Consider the following 24,333-nt stretch of genomic DNA (forward strand, 5'->3'; position numbering starts at 1 on the left):
GAGCATGTAGATGGATATAGAAACTTCAAATTGGTAGGGGGGTGTATCTCAGGTCCTGCTCTCAGTGGGGAACAGACATGGACTCAGCCCTGGCCCACTAAGCAATGAGAGCAAGTTTCACAAAGGGATTGAACATTTATATGGATAACAAGGGCATCCAGCTTTAGAATAACTGATGCTAACAACGTTTTTGAAGAGATATCAAACCTCATGCTTCAGGGCTTAAGCCAGTCTCTATTATTGCTCAGGATGAGATTTATGTGATGGGGAGATTATCCCACTTCTGCATCTGAGGGATCTTACACCTTCCTCTGCAGCCTCTGGTGCTGGCCCTGTCAGAGATGGGACATTGAACTAGATGGACCTCAGGTCTGATCCAGTCTGGCAGTTCCTATATGCCATGTGTGCCCCAGAGAGTTCTGCATTAGACCACATCCCCACCAATCTTCCTATGAAAAGCATTTCAGCAGCACACCTTGCAGCTGAGCTCCCGGTCTAAGAGCTCAAAGGAGCTCCGCTTTTCTTGGTAAAAAACCCTCCAAACACGTTGTGAACAAAGAGCTGAGCTCCCAGTTCCCTTCCCTGCAGGAAAGGTCTTGTTAGCAAACTTCATCTCCTGCTGGGCACATGCAGACACTGCAACATTCAAACAGAGTTTAGCTCCATGGATTATTGATGGGTTGATGAATATTTAAAGCCATGCCACAAATGGCCTAGTTCCAACATTTTCTTCCTCCTCCCTCATTTGTTTAGATCTAGAGAGCTCCGGGCCCAGCAGTGGAGAGGAGGAAAGGAGGGAAGAAATGCCCCTAATGAAATCGGGGAGGTGGGGATAGGTGTAGTGGGGAGCACACACAGGGCATGACTTGGGAAAGGCTTTTGTAGGTTTGTTCAGGATTAGAGCGATCAAAACCAGGCTCTTTAAAGAGTCTGAAATCAATGTCTCCTCTCCCCCTGGGATCCTGGCTCTTGTGGCAGTGTATCTACAGCCCACCCATCACCGCAGTCTGCCCCATGATCAGACTGCGGAGGTGGGCAGGGCTTGTCAGTGCCATATTACACAAGCTGGGATAGGGTGGTGAGGCTGGGGATGTGCATGGACTGGAAGTATTCAACCACAGCATTCCCAAGTCACCAAGAGCAGAAAGCCTGTTCCCAGCAGCTGCCAGAGTGGAGAGGAGGCAAAGGCCATGAATAAGTCACAGTGAGCCATGATTATTTCATAGTCTCTGAGTTTCCCACCCTACCTTTCAGACACTGCTTCAGCAGACAGTGAAAAACACTGCACTTCCACATCCCCATGTGCAAGCAGCCACTCTCCTGCATGTAGACCTGTCACTTCTACCCTGGCCCAGTTCTTGGCATTGCGCCTGCATAGAGCCACCCACTGTCAGTGCTTCCCCCACGGCTGCTCCAAGGGCCAGAGTCCTAACTGTTACCTTTCAGCTCCCTAGCACTTTTCATCTCAGAGAGTCAGGTAGGGCTGTACAGATTTTCCACGCATTCCCCTGCCATAGAAATGCAACCATCTCCTGGGAGGAACACAGCAGCTGTTTAACAGAGTCAGCTATAGAACACAACCATTTAGGAAGAGAAGTGAAGAAGAAGAGAGCATCCAACCGAAATAGCTGCAACAATCTGATTCCTGAGTTGGAACTGGGCCAGAACATGAGGGCTGACACCCCAGCTCCTCTGAAAAGTTCCAGGAGATTTCTGATGACCACAAATGCTCAGGACCTCAGTTTTACTTCTCACCTTTTACCCCCCTTCTGTCTGTCTGTTTGTTAGAGACATCAGTTGTAAGCTTTTCAGGGCAGGGAACTGTCAGCATTACGTTTGCACAGCACCCAGCACACTACGGTCCCTGGCCTCTAGGCACTATGCCAATACACATAATAACCGCTCTCCAAGACGGCACTTCTGATGACATGGCCCCAGCACCAGCACACCCATCACAACTGCAGTCAGATTGGTGATGCTCCAGTCTCCACAGTTCAGGGTCTTTCCTCTCCCCATCGCAGGCCTTATGTGCCCCAGGTGGGGTTTTGCCTCTTTCTCACCCTACCCTTTGTGTTGCAGATGCCCCTGTGAGAGGGGAAGGTAGATAGAAGCCTCCTGCGTACTGATATAAAGTCAGTGGGCTATGTGGGCTGAAGCACCTTCCCCTCCATGGAAGAAGCCCGTGGCTTACGCAGTGCTCCCATCTCCTGAGCTCCAGGGAGAGACACAGCAAGTCTGGGCATTGCACCAGGGTCTCTAAACCCCCAGAGTTTACTATAGCACAAGCCACAGAGGGATTCTTCCCCAGTCAGTCCATCTGGGCCTCAGTCCACAGAACCCAGGGGCTACTTTCCCATTGAGGCTCAGCGAGCTCTCTCAGGGCCTTGGACGTCCCCTTCCCCATCAGCACAGTATCTGATAGAGTTGCCAGGTGTCCGGTTTTTGACCGGAATGCCTGGTCGAAAAGGAACCCTGGCGGCTCTGTCAGCACTGCTGACCGGGCTGTTGAAAGTCCAGTCGGCAACGCAGCGGGACTAAGGCAGACTCCCTGCCTTCCATGGCTCTGCGCGGCTCCCAGAAGCAGCGGCATGTTCCCCCTCTGGCTCCTATGCAGCCAAGGGGCTCCGTATGCTGTCCCTGCCCCAAGCGCCAGCTCTGCAGCTCCCATTGGCCGGGAACCATGGCCAATGGGAGCTGCGGGGGCGGTGCCTGTGGACGGGCCAGCACACAGAGCCACCTGGCTGCACCTCCATGTAGGAGCTGGAGGGGGGACATGCCACTGCTTCCGGGAGCTGCTTGAGGTTACCGCTATCTGGAGCCTGCACCCCTGAGACCTTCCCGTGCCCCTACCCCCTGCCCCAGCCCTGAGCCCCCTCCCGCCCTCTCAGCCCCAGCCCGGAGCCCTCTCCTGCACCCCAAATCCCTCATCCCCAGCCCCACCCCACAGCCCTTACCCCCAGCTAGAGCCCTTACCCCCCTGCACCCCAAGCCCCTGCCCCAGCCCTGATCCCCCTCCCACACCCTGAACTCCTCATTTCTGGCCCCACCACAGAACCCGCACCCCTAGCCCAGAGGCCGTACCCCCTCCCGCACTCCAAACCCCTCATCCCTGGCCCTATCCCAGAGCCTGCACCCCCAGTCAGAGCCCCCCCCCTCCCATACCCCAAAACCCTGAGCCAGCCTGGTGAAAATGAGTGAATGAGGGTGGGGAGAGCAAGGGGGAGATGGAGTGAGCGGGGTCGGGGCCTCAGAGAAGGGACAGGGCAAGGATGTTTGGTTTTGTGTGAGTAGAAAGTTGGCAACCCTAGAGCACCTCACAATCTTTACAGGATGTAATCTCACATGCCCCAGTGGGGCAGGACAGGGCAGCCATCCTCATTGCACAGAGAGGCTGAGTGACTTGCCCCAGAGCAAGGAATTGAACCCAGATCTTAACTCCTGAGCTAGAGCCCTAAGCCAGTGATTCTCAAACTTTTGCACTGGTGACCCCTTTCATATAGCAAGCCTCTGAGTGTGACTCCCCCTTATGAATTAAAAACATTTTTTTATATATTTAACACCATTTAAATGCTCGAGGCAAAGCGGGGTTTGGAGTGGAAGCTGACAGCTCGTGACCTCCCACATAATAATCTCACGACCCCCTGAGGGGTCCTGACCCCCAGTTTGAGAACCCCTGCCCTAAGCACTAATGAATATTCCTACTCCTCTCCTGGGGTACAGTACAAGCAGGTGGCTTCTGTGCTCAGGACAGGCCTGGAGCTCCCCTCCTGGCTGAGGCAGTGCAATCTGCACAGCTACCGCCCCCCGGGCTCCTCAAATTTCCCATTTCACCTCCCCCTCTTTCCTGAGCCATGCTTCTGTGCAGGCAGTGGGGTAATGGTGGTCCCAAGCAGCAGCATTGAGAGCTCAGCAGCCCATGCCCCTACATCTGGATCACACAGTATGTCTCCAACAAGGTCAGCCTGCAATCATCCCTCCTCTTCCCGCATGCCCCGCTTCTCAGCCAGGCGCTCCATGCCTGAAATATTGTCAGTCATGCCAGGTCATTAAGGAACCTGGCCCCACTCCTTCACAGTATCAGCACCACATAGTCGACCCCAAAGCTTTGGGACTTCTCAGTCTCTTCCCAGAGTGGCACCAATCAAGCACTCTCGCCACCTAGTCCCAGCCCTTCAGAGTTGAGAACACACACTCCCCTCCGGCTTCCCTCCATCCTTTTGTCAGGTCAGTGACCTACAGAGGCCCTTTGCCGTCTGCCCTCTGGTCCTTGCCAAATTCCCTAGGGGCCTCCTGCTGAAGCTACTTCTGGACCTGGGTCTGCTTCATAGGAGAGGATATGGGGTCTTCTCACCTCACGTCTCCTCCCAGTTGTACCCACTAACCTGCCCTGACATTCTGTCCCCAACCCAGGACTAAACCCTTCTTACAGTTCTCCCCCACAACCGGGTTCCAGCCCAACCCTCTCTACTCTGGGCCAGCTCCCTCTCTACTACCAGAGAGCCTCCTCTTCTCCCTAGGACAGTGCCCCCCCCCCACCCCGTTTGACCAGACCCAGCTGGGGAACACTTATCCTGTTGCTGGGCAGCTGGACCATTTCCCTGGCCAGTCACCCAAACCTACAGCCCTGGCCCTTCTTGGGCTGGATCTAGGAATAACCATCCATGTTTCTAATGATCCCACAGGAGTCAAACCTAAATGTAAGCGGGGGAATGGTCCCGCTATTGTGGGGAACTTTCCTGACTTATATACTACCCCAGTGAAATGGGCTAGCGAAAGGATCTGAGTCCTTGCTCCCACTCCCTTTACCCAGAGGCCTGCCTGACCTCGAGGGCTCCCCTTCCACGCTTCTGGGTGGCAGAGGCCTCGTAACCCCAACAAGTCTGGATATCTGTTGGCTCAACCCCCAACTTTGCCGTGGTCACTTAGGGCAGGGCCTAGGGTGTCCCCACTCCAGGGTGATCTCTCCGCACTAGATGCTTCCCTGACCTACTGATCATTGCATATAGTTCAAAGCAAATACAATTTATTAAACAGCAACTAATTACAAAAAATAAGGGAAAAATGGGAAAGGTTAAAGGAAAACCCGTCACCCTGCTCTGTGGGCATAGGGTACCACAAACAGCCATTGCTGGAATGTCAGGGCAGTTGATGGTTGAGTTCAGGATCCTCACAAAAGGAAGAAAGGAAAGTAGCAAAATACGGACCCTGGACTTCAGAAAAGCAGACTTTGACTCCCTTACGGAACTCATGGGCAGGATCCCCTGGGAGGCTAATATGATGGGGAAAGGAGTCCAGGAAAGCAGGCTGTCTTTTAAAGAACAAAACATCCCGATGTGCAGAAAGAATAGCAAATATGGCAAGCAAACAGCTTGGCTTAACAGTGAAATCTTCGGTGAGCTTAAACACAAAAAGGAAGCTTACAAGAAGTGGAAACTTGGACAGAAGACTAGGGAGGAGTATAAAAATGTTGCTTGAGCATGCAGGGGTGTAATCAAAAAGGCCAAAACATAACAGGAATTGCAGCTAGCAAGGGATGTGAAAGGTAACAAGAAGAGTTTCTATGTTAGCAACAAGTAAAAGGTCAGGGAAAGTGTGGGACCCTTAATGAATGGGCAACCTAGTGACAGATGATGTGGAAAAAGCTGAAGTACTCAATGCTTTTTTTGCCTCGGTCTTGACAGTCAAGGTCAGCTCCCGCACTGCTGTCCTGGGCAACACAGGACGGTGAGGAGGTGAGTAGCCCTCAGTGATGAAAGAACAGGTTGAGGACTATTTAGAAAAGCTGGACATGCACGAGTCCATGGGTCCAGATCTAATGCATCCGAAGGTGCTGAGGAAATTGGCTAATGTGATTGCAGAGCCATTGGTCATTATCTTTGAAAATTCGTGGCGATTGGGGGAGGTCCCAGACAATTGGAAAAAGGCTAATGTAGTGCCCATCTTTTAAAAAGGGAAGGAGGAGGATCCGGGGAACTACAGGCCAGTCAGCCTCACCTCAGTCCCTAGAAAAATCATGGAGCAGGTCCTCAAGGAAACCATTTTGAAGCACTTGGAGGAGAGGAAGGTGATCAGGAACAGTCAATATGGATTCACCAAGGGCAAGCCATGCCTGACCAACCTGATTGCCTTCTATGATCAGATAACTGGCTCTGTGGATATGGGGAAAGCAGTGGATGTCATACATCTTGACTTTAGCAAAGCTTTCGATACGGTCTCCCACAGCATTCTTGCTAGCAAGTTAAAAAAGTATGGATTGGATGAATGGACTATAAGGTGGATAGAAAGCTGGTGTGATAAACTCAGGACAGACAGCTGCAATGGGGGGGGGGAGTAGAAATCAGTCTCAGAGGGTTAAAAGGCCCTCCTCCCTATCAACTGGGGGGTAACTACAGGTCAATCAGGTTCAGCTGAGAAGGGGTTACCAGAATATCAGTTAGAATCAGCTGAGAGGGAGCTACCTGAGGTTAATTAGGATCAGCTGATTCCAACTAAGGGCTGCCTGAGACCTTTTTAAACCCTCCCCTGGGGGAAGAAGGGGGAAGAGAAGAGAGAGACGGAGTCCTGCTGCCAGTAAGTTAGGAGCAGCAAGACAGCGAGCCTCACCAGGAGGAGAGGCTGCATTCCCTCCCATAAGGGAGAAAAATAAGCTAAAAAGACTGGTGGAGAGAAGGAACGGCCTTCCCCTGTGCCACCAAGAGGGACAACATGGTGTCAGGAGTGGGATGTGTGAGTGAGACTTTGTGGCAAACCATCTCAGGGCAGGGTAAATCACCCCCTATATATATATATAAAAAAGGAGGATGTAGTGAAGGCGTTGGTGCAGGCCACCACGGCCCAACAAGAGGCTACCAGGGTGCAGATAGCTACCCAGCAGGAGTCAGTGTGAATACAGCAGGAGACAAATCAACTACTGATGAGCCAGGCGGCTCAGGATTGAGCCACCCTGCATGAGGTTGTGAACCAGCTAAAGGCCCTGACCACTCTAACGCACGGCCCCCATGGGACCCGGCCCTGCGGGCAAGCAACTACTTACAGAAGATGACGATGGATGATGACGTAGAGGCATATCTCCTCGCATTCGAGAGAACGGCCCAGCGGGAGGCCTGGCCCCAAGACCAGTGGGCCAGTATCCTGGCTCCTTTTCTGTGTTGGGAGGCACAGAAAGGATATTTTGATATGACAACAGAAGCAGCTACAGATTACTCCCAGCTAAAGGTGGAGATCCTGGCGAGGTCTGGCGTGACGACAGCTATAAGGGCACAGCGGTTCCATGAGTGGAAATACCGAGACAGCAAAGCACCGAGGTCCCAGCTGTTTGACCTGATCCACCTAGCCAGGAAGTGGCTGTGCCCCGAGACCCACGGCCCAGAGGAAATCGTGGAAATCATGGTTTTGGACAGGTACATGAGAGGGCTACCACCGGACATACAAGGATGGGTCAGTCAAAATGATCCCTCCTCCTATGATGAGCTAGTTGCTCTCGTAGAGAGACCACCTAGCAGCCCAGGAACTTTCTCGGACCACCGGGGAAGGAAGGCACCAGAATAGGAGGCAAGTCTCTGTACCAAGGGCCCGAGTTGCCGTAGCTCCAGGCAGAACTATGGAGGGGAGGAAGGAGGCCGAAGAGCGGCCGGAGATCTCGGAGGGACTTGGGGACTGGGGGAGAAAGACTTGGGGGGTAAGGCCTAACAGCCCGAAAAATAGGGGGCTGCCCCGAGCAGGGTACCGATGTTATGCATGTGGAGAGATAGGGCATATAGCTGCCCAATGCCCAAACCTAGAAGAGCCCATGCAATGCGACCTGGGAGATCTAGAAGAACCATGCGACCTAATAAATCTAGTAGGGGTTGCGATGGTCCCTCATAGATATACTAGGCCAGTTAAAATGAATGGTATAAAGATCACCGCGTTAGTAGACTCAGTAAGTGCGGTCACGCTGGTCTCGGGAAAGTTGGTTGGGCAAGATCAACTATCCCGGGCCAAACGCACAGGAATATCCTGTGTCCATGGGGATGTCAATTACTACCCGACCATCCAGTAAAAATAGAGGTCCTGGGAAACCGCACTAAGGTGACGGTGGGGGTGGTCCCGAAACTCCCCTATCCAGTCCTCATAGGACGAGACTTCCCAGGGTTTGGCAGTCTACTTCCTGGAGAGGAGTCAGAAGAAAGTAATAACCCCAAGAGCAATGGGATGACCTCGATAGTTAGCACCCCCCGGTCTTCCATGAATTTGCCGAGGATTTATTCTCGCCCCCTAGGAAGACCAGGAAGCCTCAGCGAGAAAGGAGGGCAGATAAGAGGAGGGGAACGAGAGTCTTGGCCCAGAACCAGAAGCCTATACTCGTAGGGGAAAGAGTTGGCCCGACTGACAAGGGGACTAGGCAGGGGGTCGACGAACCAGCAGCCGGGCCCAGTTCCCCAGGGACCTCCCTCGAGAGGGAGAGGGAAATAGAACCCCCTGAGATTGGGCAAATTGGACCTTCACTGGAGAATTTTGGACAGGATCAGGCCAATGATCCGATATATAACAATATTCGCAAAGAAGTAGTTGAGGTGAATGGGTTCCCTGTGGAAGGAAGAGGCAAGGGCCCAGGGCCATATTATATGATAAAGAAGGATCTGCTATACAGAGTAGTCTGGGTCCAAGAGCAAGTCGTGGAACAGCTCTTAGTACCACAGAAGCATCAGAGGGGCGTGATGGAGCTAGCTCACAGCCATCTGTTCGGTGGGCATCTAGGAGTAGATAAAACCCTGGATCGAATTCTGCAGAGGTTTTTTTGGCCTGGAATATATGCGGCGGTCCGACAATATTGTGCCTCCTGTCTGGAATGCCAATTACATGGCCCCCGACCACACTTAAGAGCACCTTTGGTACCTCTGCCAATTATTGAAGTCCCATTTGAGCGAATAGCTATGGACCTACTAGGGCCACTAGAGAAATCAGCCTGAGGCCATCAGCACATACTGGTGGTGCTAGATTATGCCACCTGATACTCCGAGGCTGTTCCCCTATGGAACACTATGTCCAAGACCATAGCTAAAGAATTAATCCAAATTTTTGCTAGAGTGGGAATCCTTTTGCAAGAGATCCTGACTGATCAAGGAACCCCCTTTGTATCTAAACTAATGAAGGATTTATGTGCAATGCTCCACATATGGACCATAAGGACATCAGTCTATCATCTGCAGACCGATGGCCTCGTCAAACATTTTAATAGAACATTAAAGAACATGATACAAAATGTGGTGAGCCAGGACGGGAAGAACTGGGACACCCTGCTACCATACCTAATGTTCGCTATAAGGGAGGTTCCTCAGACTTCAACTGGATTTTCCCCATTCAAGCTGTTATATGGTCGCCACCCCCGTGGCATACTGGACATTGCCAAAGAGGGTTGGGAAGAACAGCTGAACCCAGGGAGAAACATCATCAAGCATGTGTTGCAGATGAAAGATAGGATAGCCCAAGTCACCCCCATAGTGTGGGAACACATGGAGAGGGCGCAAGGGGCCCAACAGACATACTACAATCGCCAAGCGACGATCTGAAAATTCCAGGTGGGAGATCGGGTAATGGTGCTCATACCCACAGCGGAGAGCAAGCTCCTGGCCAGATGGCAGGGGCCATACGAGATAATAGAAGCTAATGGAGAGGTCGATTACAAGGTCCGACAGCCAGGTCGCTGGAAGCTGGAACAAATCTATCATATAAACCTGTTGAAACCTTGGCAAGACAGAGAAGCTCATGTGGTCACTCTAGGGTCACTTCCCCCCGAAAGCAACCAGCCTGGCCAAGTGGGAATATCCCCAGAATTTACCCCTGACCAACGAACTGAAGTGATCAACATGATCAAACGCAACCAGGACGTGTTCTCAGAAAAGCCAGGCAGGACTACTGAGGTTCAACATCACATCCTCACACAGCCTGGAGTGAAGGTGAATGTCAAGCCATACTGGACCCCGGAGGCGAAAAGAGAAGAGATCAAGACAGAAGTCAGGAAAATGTTGAAGTTAGGAGTCATTGAAGAGTCTCATAGCCAATGGTCAAGCCCAGTGATCCTAGTACCTAAGCCGGATGGCAGTATGAGGTTCTGCAATGACTTCCAGAAACTGAATGAAGTGTCCCAATTTGATGTGCACCCTATACCCCCAGATAGATGAGGTAATTGACCGACTGGGAAAAGCACGATTTTTGTCCACCCTTATTGGCAAATTCCCTTGGCCAAGGCCGACAAAGAGAAGACGGCCTTTTCAACACCAGAGGGACTGTATCAGTACACTGTCCTCCCTTTTGGTTTACATGGGGCTCCTGCAACTTTCCAACGGCTCATGGACAAACTGTTGCGTCCACATGGCAAGTATGCAGCCGCCCATCTCGATGACATCATTATACATAGCCCAGACTGGGAGACGCACTTGGGGAAGGTGGAAGCAGTCCTGGACACCCTGAGGAAGGTGGGGCTGACTACAAATCCCTCCAAATGCGCAATTGGGCTAGCAGAAGCCAAATACCTCGGATATATAGTGTGGAGGGGTGTGGTGGAGCCCCAACTGAACAAGTTAGAGGCAATACAGAATTGGTTCTGACCAGTCCAGAAGAAACAGGTCAGAGTGTTCCTGGGGCTGGTTGGATACTACAGGCGGTTCATCCCCCACTTTGCCACCAGGGCATGTCCGTTAACAGACCTAACAAAAGCCGGTGGCCCAGACATAGTAAGATGGTCTAGTGTGGCTGAGGAGGCTTTTGCAGATCTGCAGACCGCCCTCTGCACTGACCCAGTGCTGGTAGCTCCAGACTGGGAGAAACTGTTTACTTGCAAACTGATGCCTCTGAGGTTGGGTTGGGAGCGGTTCTTTCACAAATGGTTGGAGAAGAACATCCAGTCCTGTTCCTCAGTAGGAAACTCCTGCCCAGGGAACGTAAATATGCCGTAGTAGAGAAGGAATGCCTGGCAGTAAAGTGGGCCGTAGAAAGCCTTCGCTACTAGCTACCCAGACGGAGGTTTACCCTCGTCACGGACCATGCCCCTTTGAAGTGGATGCACCAAAACAAAGACAGAAATGCAAGAGTGACAAGGTGGTTCCTGTTGCTACAACCCTTCCACTTCAGAGTACAACATAGGTCCAGAATCAAGCATGGCAACGCGGATGGCCTTTCAAGGGTACACTGTTTGCCGACCCAAGTAGCCCAACCCCGTAGTGTTGAGCGGGGGGGAGGGGGGGGAAGAGGGCGGTATGTGATAAACTCAGGACAGACAGCTGCAATGGGGGGGCGGTTAGAAATCAGTCTCAGAGGGTTAAAAGGCCCTCCTCCCTATCAACTGGGGGGGTAACTACAGGTCAATCAGGTTCAGCTGAGAAGGGGTTACCAGAGTATCAATTAGAATCAGCTGAGAGGGAGCTACCTGAGGTTAATTAGGATCAACTGATTCCAACTAAGGGCTGCCTGAGACCTTTTTAAACCCTTCCCTGGGGGAAGAAGGGGGAAGAGAAGAGAGAGGAGTCCTGCTGCCAGTAGGTTAGGAGTAGCAAGACAGCGAGCCTCACCAGGAGGAGAGGCTGCATTCCCTCCCATAAGGAAGAAAAATAAGCTAAAAAAACTGGTGAAGAGAAGGAACGGCCTTCCCCTGTGCCACCAAGAGGGACTATATTACCCAAGCCTGTCTCGCCAGGGCGAAAAGCAGCGGAGGCTGGGGAGACCGAGAAGAGGCTAGAATGTCGGGCTCAACGGGTAGTGATCAATGGCTCAATGGCTAGTTGGCAGCCGGTATCAAGTGGAGTGCCCCAGGGGTCGGTCCAGGGGCCGGTTTTGTTCAACATCTTTATTAATGATCTGGACGATGGGATAGATTGCACCCTCAGCAAGTTCGCAGATGACACTAAGCCGGGGGGAGAGGTAGATAAGCTGGAGGGTAGGGATAGGGTCCAGAGTGACCTAGACAAATGAGAGGATTGGGCCAAAAGAAATCTGATGAGGTTCAACAAGGACAAATGCAGAGTCCTGCACTTAGGACAGAAGAATCCCAGGCACTGCTATAGACTAGGGATCGAGTGGCTAGGCAGCAGTTCTGCAGAAAAGGACTTGGGGATTACAGTGGATGAGAAGCTGGATATGAGTCAGTAGTGTGCCCTTGTTGCCAAGAAGGCTAATGGTATATTGGGCTGCATTAGTAGGAGCATTGCCAGCAGATCAAGGGAAGTGATTATTCCCCTCTATTTGGCACCGGTGAGGCCACATCTAGAGTACTGCATCCAGTTGTGGGCTCCCCACTACAGAAAGGATGTGGACAAATTGGAGAGAGGTCAAAGAAAGTGATCAGGAGGCTGGGGACATGACTTACGAGGAGAGGCTGAGGGAACAGGGGTTATTTAGTCTGCAGAAGAGAAGAGTGAGGGTGGATTTGATAGCAGCCTTCAACTACCTGAAGGGGGGTTCCAAAGAGGATGGAGCTCGGCTGTTCTCAGTGGTGGCAGATCACAGAACAAGGAGCAATGGTCTCAAGTTGCAGTGGGGGAGATCTAGGTTGGATATTAGGAAAAATTATTTTACTAGGAGGGTGGTGAAGCACTGGAATGGGTTACCAAGGGAAGAGGTGGAATATCCATCCTTAGAGGTTTTTAAGGCCCGGTTTGACAAATTATTTAGTTGGTGTTGGTCCTGCTTTGAGCAAGGGGTTGGACTAGATGACCTCCTGAGGTCTCTTCCAACCCTAATCTTCTATGAGTCTATGATTCACAGTCTGTTCCTCACACGTCCCAGGCCTCCTGACAAGGCCCTGGCTGTGTTGCAGAGAGGCTGCGGGTCAGACACTCGCTCTGGTGGTGACCACACACCTTCAGGCTCTAGGGGGCAGAGTCCTTCCCCACAGCGTCGTCCGCTCCTCCCCCCCATTGACGTTATGATCCCCCTCCATGTCTGGCCTGCAAGATCTCTTGGCTGGGGGTGTCTCCCTGCACTGGGCCCACTGCTCAGGGTCTCCCCTCACTCTCCCCAGCTGCTCACCGCACCTAGCTCTATACTGCTCCAGCTCCAGCCCCAACTCCAGCCCCAGCACTGCTGCTGCTCTGCCTCCAGCCCCCTGGGCTTCTTATCTGGCCCCTCTGGCTCTGGTTGCTGCAGTTCTCCTCCAGCACTGACCTGTTCCCTGGGCTGCTTCTCTGGCTCTTGTTGCTGTGGCTCTGCTCCCAGCACTGACCTGCTCTCTGGGCTGCTTCTCGGGTTCTCTCTGGCTGGCGAGGCCCTGCTCCTGAGCTCAGCTCAGGCCCCTGCTCTTTCCTTAGTCTGGTCCTACTCTGTTCCAGGCAGTTCCCACAGTTGCCAACTTTAATGCGGTAAATAAGCACCCTGACTTTCACAATAAGCCAAAAATCAAGCTAATCCCATTTCAAAACAAGGCCAAAACAAGCCAATCCCTAAGAACCCCAGCACTCTATGTGACTAGATCCCCCCGGCGTGCAGTCTGGGCCTGTGGTGGGCCCACTGTGCACCCCTGACTCTCTCCCCACCCCTTGCCCCTGCTTGCCGGGAGCTGATAAAAAAAAAATAAAAAAAAATAAAAAAGCAATAAGCTACAACAAGCAACATGCTACAATCCAAACAAGCAACAAGCCAATTAAACCAAAAACAAGCCCAATTTCTGCGTGGTTTGGCATGTCTGGCAGTTCCGCTCACAAGGAGGATGGGACCCCCCAGCCTCCTGATTCCCTCATTAGCCTGCCTGCCCTGTCAATCAGGCTGACCTGGAGTATTGGCCTCTCCCCATTGCTGCTGGGACTGTCAGTCTCAGGATCCTGATTTCCCATCGACCCTTCCTTTTGGTACTGGGAGATGGCCAACCAACCTCCTCCCCCACTAAGTTTTAGTAAGGGGACAACAGTCCCCTTAGATCAGGGGTCTCAAATACACTGCTTGCAGAGTTATTTGCTGCGGCCCACCAAGCTCCCCGCCCCCCAGGAGTTATTTCCTGTGGCCACCAAGCACCCCTCACCCCATCAACAGCCATTGTCCAGCAAGAGAGCTACAATGCAATGACTCACCTGCATGAGGCCCCACCAGGGGAATTGCTCAACCTTGCTGGGAGACTCATCAATGCCCCCCAGAAGTGCCTGGACTTGTGTTCCAAAAGCACATGGACTGAGGGTATAAAACAGAGTGGACACATACGGGGCCCTTTTCCTGCCCCACCTATGCAGCAAGCAACCAAGACACAGAGAAGACAAGACTCCAACACAGGAGACTGGCCCAGGTTTAAGGAACAAACCTGTATATTAAGGACTGCAATATCCAGTGGGGTAAGAAAAACTGCCGAATCTAGTTGCTGCCCAGTCTAATAGTGTTGAGAGTTTAGACTGCGTGCTTATATTTTCTTTTCTTTTGATAACCACTCTAACTTGTTATGCTTTGATTTATAATCACTTAAAATCTATCTTTATAGCTAATAAATCTGTTGGTTTATTCTACCTGAAGCAGTGTGTTTGGTTTGAAGTGTGTCCGAGGCTCCCCTTGGGATAACAAGCCTGGTACATATCAATTTCTTTGTTAAATTGACGAATTTATATAAGCTTGCAGCGTCCAGCGGGCATAACTGGACACTGCAAGACAGAGGTTCCTACGGTTGTTTCTGGGACTGGAGATATTGTCTAGTGTCATTCGCTTGCAAGTAGCTGGGAGCAGCTTACATGCCAGAGGCTGTGTGTGAACAGCCCAGGAGTGGGGGTTCTCACAGCAGAGCTGGGTAAGGCTGGCTCCCAGAGTCAAGGACTGGAGAGGCCTAGCAGATCATCGGTCCAGATAACACCAGAGGGGAACATCACACCTGTGCAATGCTCCTAAGTCCTATGTGGGCAATCTATGTCAGCGGGGAAAGGAGAGAACTTACCTCATCCGGGGGCTGAAGTGCTAACTTTGATTTGTCCCCTTTGACGGAAGCATATGGTACATGAGAGGAAGGTTGTGCCCAGGGCTCTCTGATCGCCCCAATCTTCCCCAGGAGTTTGGGATCCAGGATGGGAAGGGTGTCAGTGTTGGATGGGGTGAGAAACATATCCGGTCTCTGGAAAAAACAACAATACAGCTTAGATGGAGAGAGCTTAGATGTAGGCAATGGATCAGAGCTGAAAAGAGCAGGGGGACTGGGTTCTGAATAACCCATATTCTCTCCTGTGTTTGCTTCTTAGAAATCAAGACCCCTCGGGCCTGATTTTCAATAGCCCAGAAGCTCCCAGCTGCCTCCAGAAATGTGAGAGTAATTCTGCCCCTAATTTCCATGTGCTCTGGCCATGCTGGTCTGCCCAGCTGGGATAGCCGTGCACACAAAGCAGGCAGAGAGTCGTGCAGGGCTTCTGAAAAATCAAACCCTGCACAGTCTGTTCCTCTCAAACGACAGATCTCAGGCACTACGGGCTTCACTTTCAGAGGTGCTGCTCTGCCTGACTCCTGCTGGGGCTGTGAACTAGCCAATGAGAGGGGAAGGCTGCTGGGACTAGGGGCACAGAACATAGGAGTCAGGGTTGTGGGTCTAATTCCTGGCTCTGCTAGAGCCTTGCACTTAACCTCTCTGGCCCTCATTTCCTATTGCTAAGTGGGGATAATAATCCCTCCCTGTGTCACAGTGGCATTTGAGGCCTGTGGACTTTTGAGGCTTAATTCCCTGAAGTGAGCTGCTAGGTATCTATGGCTCCTGCCTTTCTCAACAAATACGCCCTGTGCCTGTTAACAGCCCAGTCTGGTCCCTTGCCTACATGCTGGTTTTTATGTCTCTTCCACCCCATCAGCCCCATGCTGGGAAAGGGGGCTGACTTCTCTTCTGGCTGACTGTGCCTCCCCAGGCTTTCCAGGGTGGAATCTATGCTGTTGGCTGCGTAGGAGAGAGGTCTGGGTAGAGAGCAGCCCCTACACTTGGCCCTGAAGGATCACAAGAACGTAGCTTCGCAAAGTGTTTCCAAAACCCGCATGGAAACGCTACGATGGCAAACGTCACTAGCAGGGGCAGCGTGCCACCGCCGAAGCAAAGTGCTGCCCCCAAAAGGCTGGAATGCTGCACCTTGAAAAGGGCCGTCCCAAGCACATGCTTGGAATGCTGGTGCTTAGAGCCGGCCCTGGTCCCTAGGGCTGTCCCAGCACAATGGGCTTTGCAAGGGATTGGCGTGGTGCATATAGCAAGCAGAGCCAGGGCTTGAGCCAGATGCTGATTCAGGACTGTAATGCGATTTTACCTTCCTTCATTTCCAGCCACTCAGCTCTGCCCCCTTCCCCCGCCAGCCTGGGTTTTATAGACTAGCATCTAATCTGGTTAGAGAGGGAAGTTGGATCTAATGAAATAAACAATGGAGTCCATAGAACCTTTGCTGCTGCCCTGGAAGAGGGGTCATGGTTAGGATGGTGGGGGAGGGGAGGGTGGCTTTATGCTTTGCAGAATTTGCCTGATGAATTACAACAACCCTCCACCCCCGTTGGCATCAGCACCTGCCTTCTGCTACTCCCAGTGGTGACGGGGCTCCCAGCTCTTAGGCTATGTCTACACTACAAAATTAGGTCGAATTTATAGAAGCCGGTTTTATAGAAATCGGTTGTATGCAGCCGATTGTGTGTGTCCCCACATAAAATGCTCTAAGTGCATGAAGTCGGCGGACCGCGTCCACAGTACCGAGGCTAGCGTCGACTTCCGGCGCATTGCACTATGGGTAGCTATCCCACAGTTCCCGCAGGCTCCGGCGCCCATTGGAATTATGGGTTGAGATCGCAATGCCCGAATGATGCAAAACAGTGCCGCGGGGGGTTCTGGGTACATTGCGTCAGGCCCCTCCCCCTCCGTCACAGCAACGGCAGGCAATAGATTCGCGCCTTTTTACCTGGGTTACCTGTGCAGACAACATACCACGGCAAGCATGGAGCCCGCTCAGCTCAGCTCACCGTCACCATATGTCATCCGGGTGCCGGCAGACGTGGGACTGCATTGCTACACAGCAGCAGCAGCTAACTGCCTTTTGGCGGTAGATGGTGCAGCATGACTGGTAGCCTTCATTGGCGATCGGGATGCTGGTAGCTGTGGGGCTGGCAGCCGTAGGGCTGCATTGCACTAGCCCCTTACCTTTTGCCTTTTGGCAGTAGATGGTTTATTACGACTGGTAACTGCCCTCGTCGGACAATGATGGCTATCAGTCGTAGTATACTATTTTCTGCCAAGTATTGTCTGCTAAGCACCCAGAAGAGGCCGAGGGCGATCTGGGTGCTGGCAGACATGTGGCTGGCACACGTAGGGTTACATTGCTACACAGCAGCAACCCCTTGCCTTTTGGCAGTAAATAGTATATTATGACTGGTATCCGTCATCATCATACTGCCAAGCGCCCAGTATTTGCTGCCAAGCACCCAGAAAATGCCGAGGGCTATCAGTCATGCTGCACTGTCGTCTTAAGATGTAAAAAATAGATTTGTTCTGTATTCATTTCCTTCCCCCCTCCCTCCGTCAAATCAACGGCCCGCTAAACCCAGGCTTAGGAGTTCAATCTCGGGGGGGGGGGGGCATTCTGTGTGATAGTTGTTTGTATTTCTCCCTGATGCACAGCCACCTTTCTTGATTTTAATTCCCTATACCTGTACGCCATGTCGTCACTCGCCCCTCCCTCCCTCCCCTGGTCCTTCAGATACTAGTTTCGCGCCTTTTTTCAGACCAGACGCCATAGCTAGCACTGGGATCATGGAGCCCGCTCAGATCACCGTGGCAATTATGAGCACTATGAACACCACGCGCATTGTCCTGGAGTATATGCAGAGCCAGGACATGCCAAAGCAAAACCAGGACCAGCCGAGGAGGAGGCGATTGCAGCGCGGCGACGAGAGTGATGAGGAAATGGACATGGACCTAGACCTCTCACAAGGCACAGGCCCCAGCAATGTGGAAATCATGGTGTTACTGGGGCAGGTTCATGCCGTGGAACGCCGATTCTGGGCCCGGGAAACAAGCACAGACTGGTGGGATTGCATCGTGTTGCAGGTCTGGGACGATGCCCAGTGGCTGCGAAACTTTCGCATGCGTAAGGGCACTTTCATGGAACTTTGTGACTTGCTTTCCCCTGCCCTGAAGCGCCAGAATACCAGGATGAGAGCAGCCCTCACAGTTGAGAAGCGAGTGGCGATAGCCCTGTGGAAGCTTGCAACGCCAGACAGCTACCGGTCAGTCGGGAATCAATTTGGAGTGGGCAAATCTACTGTGGGGGCTGCTGTGATCCAAGTTGCCAGGGCAATGAGAGACCTGGTGATATCAAGGGTAGTGACTCTGGGAAACGTGCAGGACATAGTGGATGGCTTTGCTGCAATGGGATTCCCAAACTGTGGTGGGGCGATAGACGGAACCCATATCCCTATCTTGGCACCGGCGCACCAAGCCACCGAGTACATAAACCGCAAGGGGTACTTTTCAATGCTGCTGCAAGCCCTGGTGGATCACAAGGGACGTTTCACCGACATCAACGTGGGCTGGCCGGGAAGGGTACATGATGCTCGCGTCTTCAGGCACTCTGTTCTGTTTCGAAAGCTGGAGGAAGGGACTTTCTTCCCGGACCAGAAAATAACCGTTGGGGATGTTGAAATGCCTATCGTGATCCTTGGGGACCCAGCCTACCCCTTAATGCCATGGCTCATGAAGCCGTACACAGGCAGCCTGGACAGGAGTCAGGACCTGTTCAACTACAGGCTGAGCAAGTGCCGAATGGTGGTGGAATGTGCATTTGGGCGTTTAAAAGGTTGCTGGCGCAGCTTACTGACTCGCTCAGACCTTAGCGAAAAGAATATCCCCATTGTTATTGCTGCTTGCTGTGCGCTCCACAATATCTGTGAGAGTAAGGGGGAGACATTTATGGCAGGGTGGGAGGTAGAGGCAAATCGCCTGGCCGCTGATTACGCGCAGCCAGACACCAGGTCGGTTAGAGCAGCACAGCAGGGCGCGGTGCGCATCAGAGAAGCTTTGAAAACTAGTTTTGTGACTGGCCAGGCTACGGTGTGAAACTTCTGTTTGTTTCTCCTTGATGAAATCTCCGCTCCTCCACCCACCCGGTTGACTCTACTTCCCTGTAAACCAACCACCCCACCCTCCCCTCCCCCCTTCGAGCACCGCTTGCAGAGGCAATAAAGTCATTGTTACTTCACATTCATGCATTCTTTATTAATTCAGCACACAACTAGGGGGATAATTGCAAAGGTAGCCCGGGATGGGTGGGGGAGGAGGGAAGGAAAAGGACACACCGCAGTTTAAAACTTTAAAACTTATTGCTCGGGAAATCATCTAGGGTGGAGTGACTGGGTGGCCGGAGGCCCCCCCACCGTGTTCTTGGGCGTCTGGATGAGGAGGCAATGGGACTTGGGGAGGAGGGCTGTTGGTTACACAAGGGCTGTAGCGGCGGTCTCTGCTCCTGCTGCCTTTCCTGCAGCTCAGCCATACGCAGGAGCATATCAGTTTGATGCTCCAGCAGCCAGAGCATCGACTCTTGCTTTCTGTGTACAAGCTGACGCCACTTCTCCTCTTCAGCCCGCGATTCAGCACGCAACCTCTGCTCTTCAGCCCGCGATTCAGACTGCCTCCCACGCTGACAGAGCACAGCAGAATGCATGGAGGCAGACAATTACTGATTTTAGAAAAGCCCAATATGAGCGAGAAGAGAGGTGGCGTGCTGAAGAGTAGCCTGGCCAGTCACAAAACTAGTTTTCAAAGCTTCTCTGATGCGCACCGCGCCCTGCTGTGCTGCTCTAACCGACCTGGTGTCTGGCTGCGCGTAATCAGCGGCCAGGCGATTTGCCTCTACCTCCCACCCCGCCATAAATGTCTCCCCCTTACTCTCACAGATATTGTGGAGCGCACAGCAAGCAGCAATAACAATGGGGATATTCTTTTCGCTAAGGTCTGAGCGAGTCAGTAAGCTGCGCCAGCGCGCTTTTAAATGCCCAAATGCACATTCCACCACCATTCGGCACTTGCTCAGCCTGTAGTTGAACAGGTCCTGACTCCTGTCCAGGCTACCTGTGTACGGCTTCATGAGCCATGGCATTAAGGGGTAGGCTGGGTCCCCAAGGATCACGATAGGCATTTCAACATCCCCAACGGTTATTTTCTGGTCCGGGAAGAAAGTCCCTTCCTCCAGCTTTCGAAACAGAACAGAGTGCCTGAAGACGCGAGCATCATGTACCCTTCCCGGCCAGCCCACGTTGATGTCGGTGAAACGTCCCTTGTGATCCACCAGGGCTTGCAGCAGCATTGAAAAGTACCCCTTGCGGTTTATGTACTCGGTGGCTTGGTGCGCCGGTGCCAAGATAGGGATATGGGTTCCGTCTATCGCCCCACCACAGTTTGGGAATCCCATTGCAGCAAAGCCATCCACTATGTCCTGCACGTTTCCCAGAGTCACTACCCTTGATATCACCAGGTCTCTCATTGCCCTGGCAACTTGGATCACAGCAGCCCCCACAGTAGATTTGCCCACTCCAAATTGATTCCCGACTGACCGGTAGCTGTCTGGCGTTGCAAGCTTCCACAGGGCTATCGCCACTCGCTTCTCAACTGTGAGGGCTGCTCTCATCCTGGTATTCTGGTGCTTCAGGGCAGGGGAAAGCAAGTCACAAAGTTCCATGAAAGTGCCCTTACGCATGCGAAAGTTTCGCAGCCACTGGGCATCGTCCCAGACCTGCAACACGATGCGGTCCCACCAGTCTGTGCTTGTTTCCCGGGCCCAGAATCGGCGTTCCACGGCATGAACCTGCCCCAGTAACACCATGATTTCCACACTGCTGGGGCCTGTGCCTTGTGAGAGGTCTAGGTCCATGTCCATTTCCTCATCACTCTCGTCGCCGCGCTGCAATCGCCTCCTCCTCGGCTGGTCCTGGTTTTGCTTTGGCATGTCCTGGCTCTGCATATACTCCAGGACAATGCGCGTGGTGTTCATAGTGCTCATAATTGCCACGGTGATCTGAGCGGGCTCCATGATCCCAGTGCTAGCTATGGCGTCTGGTCTGAAAAAAGGCGTGAAACTAGTATCTGAAGGACCAGGGGAAGGAGGGAGGGAGGGAGGGAGGGGCGAGTGACGACATGGCGTACAGGTATAGGGAATTAAAATCAAGAAAGGTGGCTGTGCATCAGGGAGAAATACAAACAACTGTCACACAGAATGCCCCCCCCCCCCGAGATTGAACTCCTAAGCCTGGGTTTAGCGGGCTGTTGATTTAACAGAGGGAGGGGGGAAGGAAATGAATACAGAACAAATCTATTTTTTACATCTTAAGACGACAGTGCAGCATGACTGATAGCCCTCGGCATTTTCTGGGTGCTTGGCAGCAAATACTGGGCGCTTGGCAGTATGATGATGACGGATACCAGTCATAATATACTATTTACTGCCAAAAGGCAAGGGGTTGCTGCTGTGTAGCAATGTAACCCCACGTGTGCCAGCCACATGTCTGCCAGCACCCAGATCGCCCTCGGCCTCTTCTGGGTGCTTAGCAGACAATACTTGGCAGAAAATAGTATACGACAACTGATAGCCATCATTGTCCGACGAGGACGGTTACCAGTCATAATAAACCATCTACTGCCAAAAGGCAAAAGGTAAGGGGCTGGTGCAATGCAGCCCTACGGCTGCCAGCCCCACAGCTACCAGCATCCCGATCGCCGATGAAGGCTACCAGTCATGCTGCACCATCTACCGCCAAAAGGCAGTTAGCTGCTGCTGCTGTGTAGCAATGCAGTCCCACGTCTGCCGGCACCCGGATGACATATGGTGACGGTGAGCTGAGCTGAGCGGGCTCCATGCTTGCCGTGGTATGTTGTCTGCACAGGTAACCCAGGTAAAAAGGCGCGAATCTATTGTCTGCCGTTGCTGTGACGGAGGGGGAGGGGCCTGACGCAATGTACCCAGAACCCCCCGCGGCACTGTTTTGCATCATTCGGGCATTGCGATCTCAACCCATAATTCCAATGGGCGCCGGAGCCTGCGGGAACTGTGGGATAGCTACCCATAGTGCAATGCGCCGGAAGTCGACGCTAGCCTCGGTACTGTGGACGCGGTCCGCCGACTTCATGCACTTAGAGCATTTTATGTGGGGACACACACAATCAGCTGCATACAACCGATTTCTATAAAACCGGCTTCTATAAATTCGACCTAATTTTGTAGTGTAGACATAGCCCGTGTGAACGTGTCCAGGCTAAATTCGAATTAACGCGGCTAAAGTCGACCTAAACTCGTAGTGTAGACCAGGCCTCAGCTTTCATTTATTCCACCACTTGAAGGTTTTGGTTTCTGTAAGTACTGGGCCCATGGCGGCTGAGATACCATGAACAGGCAGACCCCTCTGACAATGCAGCTCAGCAGTGACATGCTGTGGCAATGTTGAGCTTGTACCCTGGTCTGCCAATGCTCCTCATTCGTGACCTGGTATTTTGGTGCTGGACTTCTGCCAAACATTGCCACATTCCCTGGTTTCTGAGCTGTAGCAATCTCTGCTTCCCTGGCCTGGACCCCATGGCTCTGCCAACTCCCTCCACAATCTGATTCTGCTATTCTGCATTTCTCTGCTTGTGGTTTCTTTGACAAAACAAATCTAGGTGCCACTGTTCCCCATGACAGTAACTGGGGAAGGGACAGGCTCTGAGTTCTCAGCCAGACACTGGGAGTGAGGAGCCTAAATACTTTTGTGGATCTGGGCCAGGTGTCTCCGAGCCTAGTTTACCCAGTGACACTAAAATAACAGGAGTACTTGTGGCACCTTAGAGACTAACAAATTTATTAGAGCATAAGCTTTCGTGGGCTACAACCCACTTCTTTGGATGCACCAGTGACACTAGTTGCCAAAGACTCCACTCCCCAGAGCCTGTATCTTATCTAGTGATCCCATTCTTGGGAGACAATGGTTTGTCCCATGGCTCTCCAATGTGGCCGATTACTGAGTTGCTGAATGCCAGTGGCTGCTATATTAACACTAGTCCCTGAGGGCCATCACTTCTGCACTGGAACAATCAGCAAAGTCCATGGCATCCCCATGATAATCAGTAACCTGGTTCCCAAGGGAGTAACCCTGTTCCTCTGATACTGTGGCAGCTCCCCACTCTGCAGTAATCTGTAGGTCTGACTTTTGACTAATGTGTTATCATTGGCTCAAATCCCTGTCTGCATTTGAAGGGGCCTGTGCTCAGGAGTGTGAGATACATGGACACAATTCCATTGCCCTTGGAGTTGTTCCTGTGCTGATACAGGCCTGGGTTTAGGGCTCAATTACATGACTAATATTAGGGAAATTAACCAGCCGCCCAAACAACTGGGAAAGGCAGAAGGCCCTTAAATAGAAGAGAAATGATCATTCACTGGAGAAGATTCAGCTGGGCTCGTGCAAACTCCATGGAGCCAGAGGATTCTTCATTGCAATAATCTCAAGCCTCCCCCTCCCATGATTGGTGTGTGCCTTGCAGACAGTGTCTTCATTTAGCACAGCCCAAGTACTCAGGCACCTCTAACTTGCCAAATTGGTGTCTGTGATGGGAAGCAGCAAAATGGCCCTTGCTTATGTCTTACTCCGTGACTGTGGATGACACTGTCTTGTTAGTGCAGTAACGAGGAGCCATCTTTGAAGGCACAAAACAACGCACATCCGCAGCCTTTGGCCCGAGTGCCTTTCCTTCCTTGATTCCCCAAAGCCGCTGCCACTGGGAGAGACTATGTGCAGAACAAGGAACTTTCCAAGTGCTCTGAAGGTGCCCTCACGAACTTCCCGATTGCTGCCTCATTAACGCCATCAGATGCTGTCTTCTGTGCTGACGCATTTCATTAAGCTGGGGGCCTTGACCTCGGAAAGGCTCCTTTGGCATCAAAGAAAGCAAGACACCATACTGCCAAGTGGAAATCCCTCCCCCCTCTCCGGTTCCCTGAACCTGCCCTCCCCAGGGGACAGGATCATGCAAAATGCAACAGTTTATCATGTTCTCTGCAATTACAAGTGTGCAGCATACAGCTGCTGTTGGCCGAGCTGAAATTACCATGAATCCCATCTCTTTGCCTGCCATCTTCACTCGACGGAGATAAAGAGTGTTTGCTAGCAGAAGTGCACATGTTCTTAATTCAATTAGCTCTCCCCAGAACACTCCTCTGGGAGTAGCAGGCAGAAACTGACAAATTCTCTTTAACAAAGATATTCATTTCCCCCCTCCCCGCTTTTGGCTTTGCCCTGCTGTATCCCACTCATTAGCTATCTAACAAAGCAAGCCCAGCCCAATCTGTTTCCCTTCAGCAGCAATTCTATAACTCTTATGTAATTTATACTGAGATAAGGGGATCTGTCTAGTCAGGCAGC

General features: G+C 52.1%; 1 protein-coding gene across 1 annotated transcript in view; it reads right to left on the bottom strand.

Moving 5' to 3' along the window:
• Positions 1 to 24,333, bottom strand: part of CCDC33 (coiled-coil domain containing 33) — a 226,758-nt gene that overhangs the window by 96,336 nt on the left and 106,089 nt on the right. Inside the window, exon 10 of the mRNA XM_065412566.1 lies at positions 14,882 to 15,055. Within this exon, the coding sequence (XP_065268638.1) occupies positions 14,882 to 15,055 (174 nt within the window). The remainder of the gene's footprint in view (positions 1 to 14,881; positions 15,056 to 24,333) is intronic.

Source organism: Emys orbicularis, chromosome 10 (assembly GCF_028017835.1).
Source record: "Emys orbicularis isolate rEmyOrb1 chromosome 10, rEmyOrb1.hap1, whole genome shotgun sequence".
Taxonomy (NCBI): Eukaryota; Metazoa; Chordata; order Testudines; family Emydidae; genus Emys; species Emys orbicularis.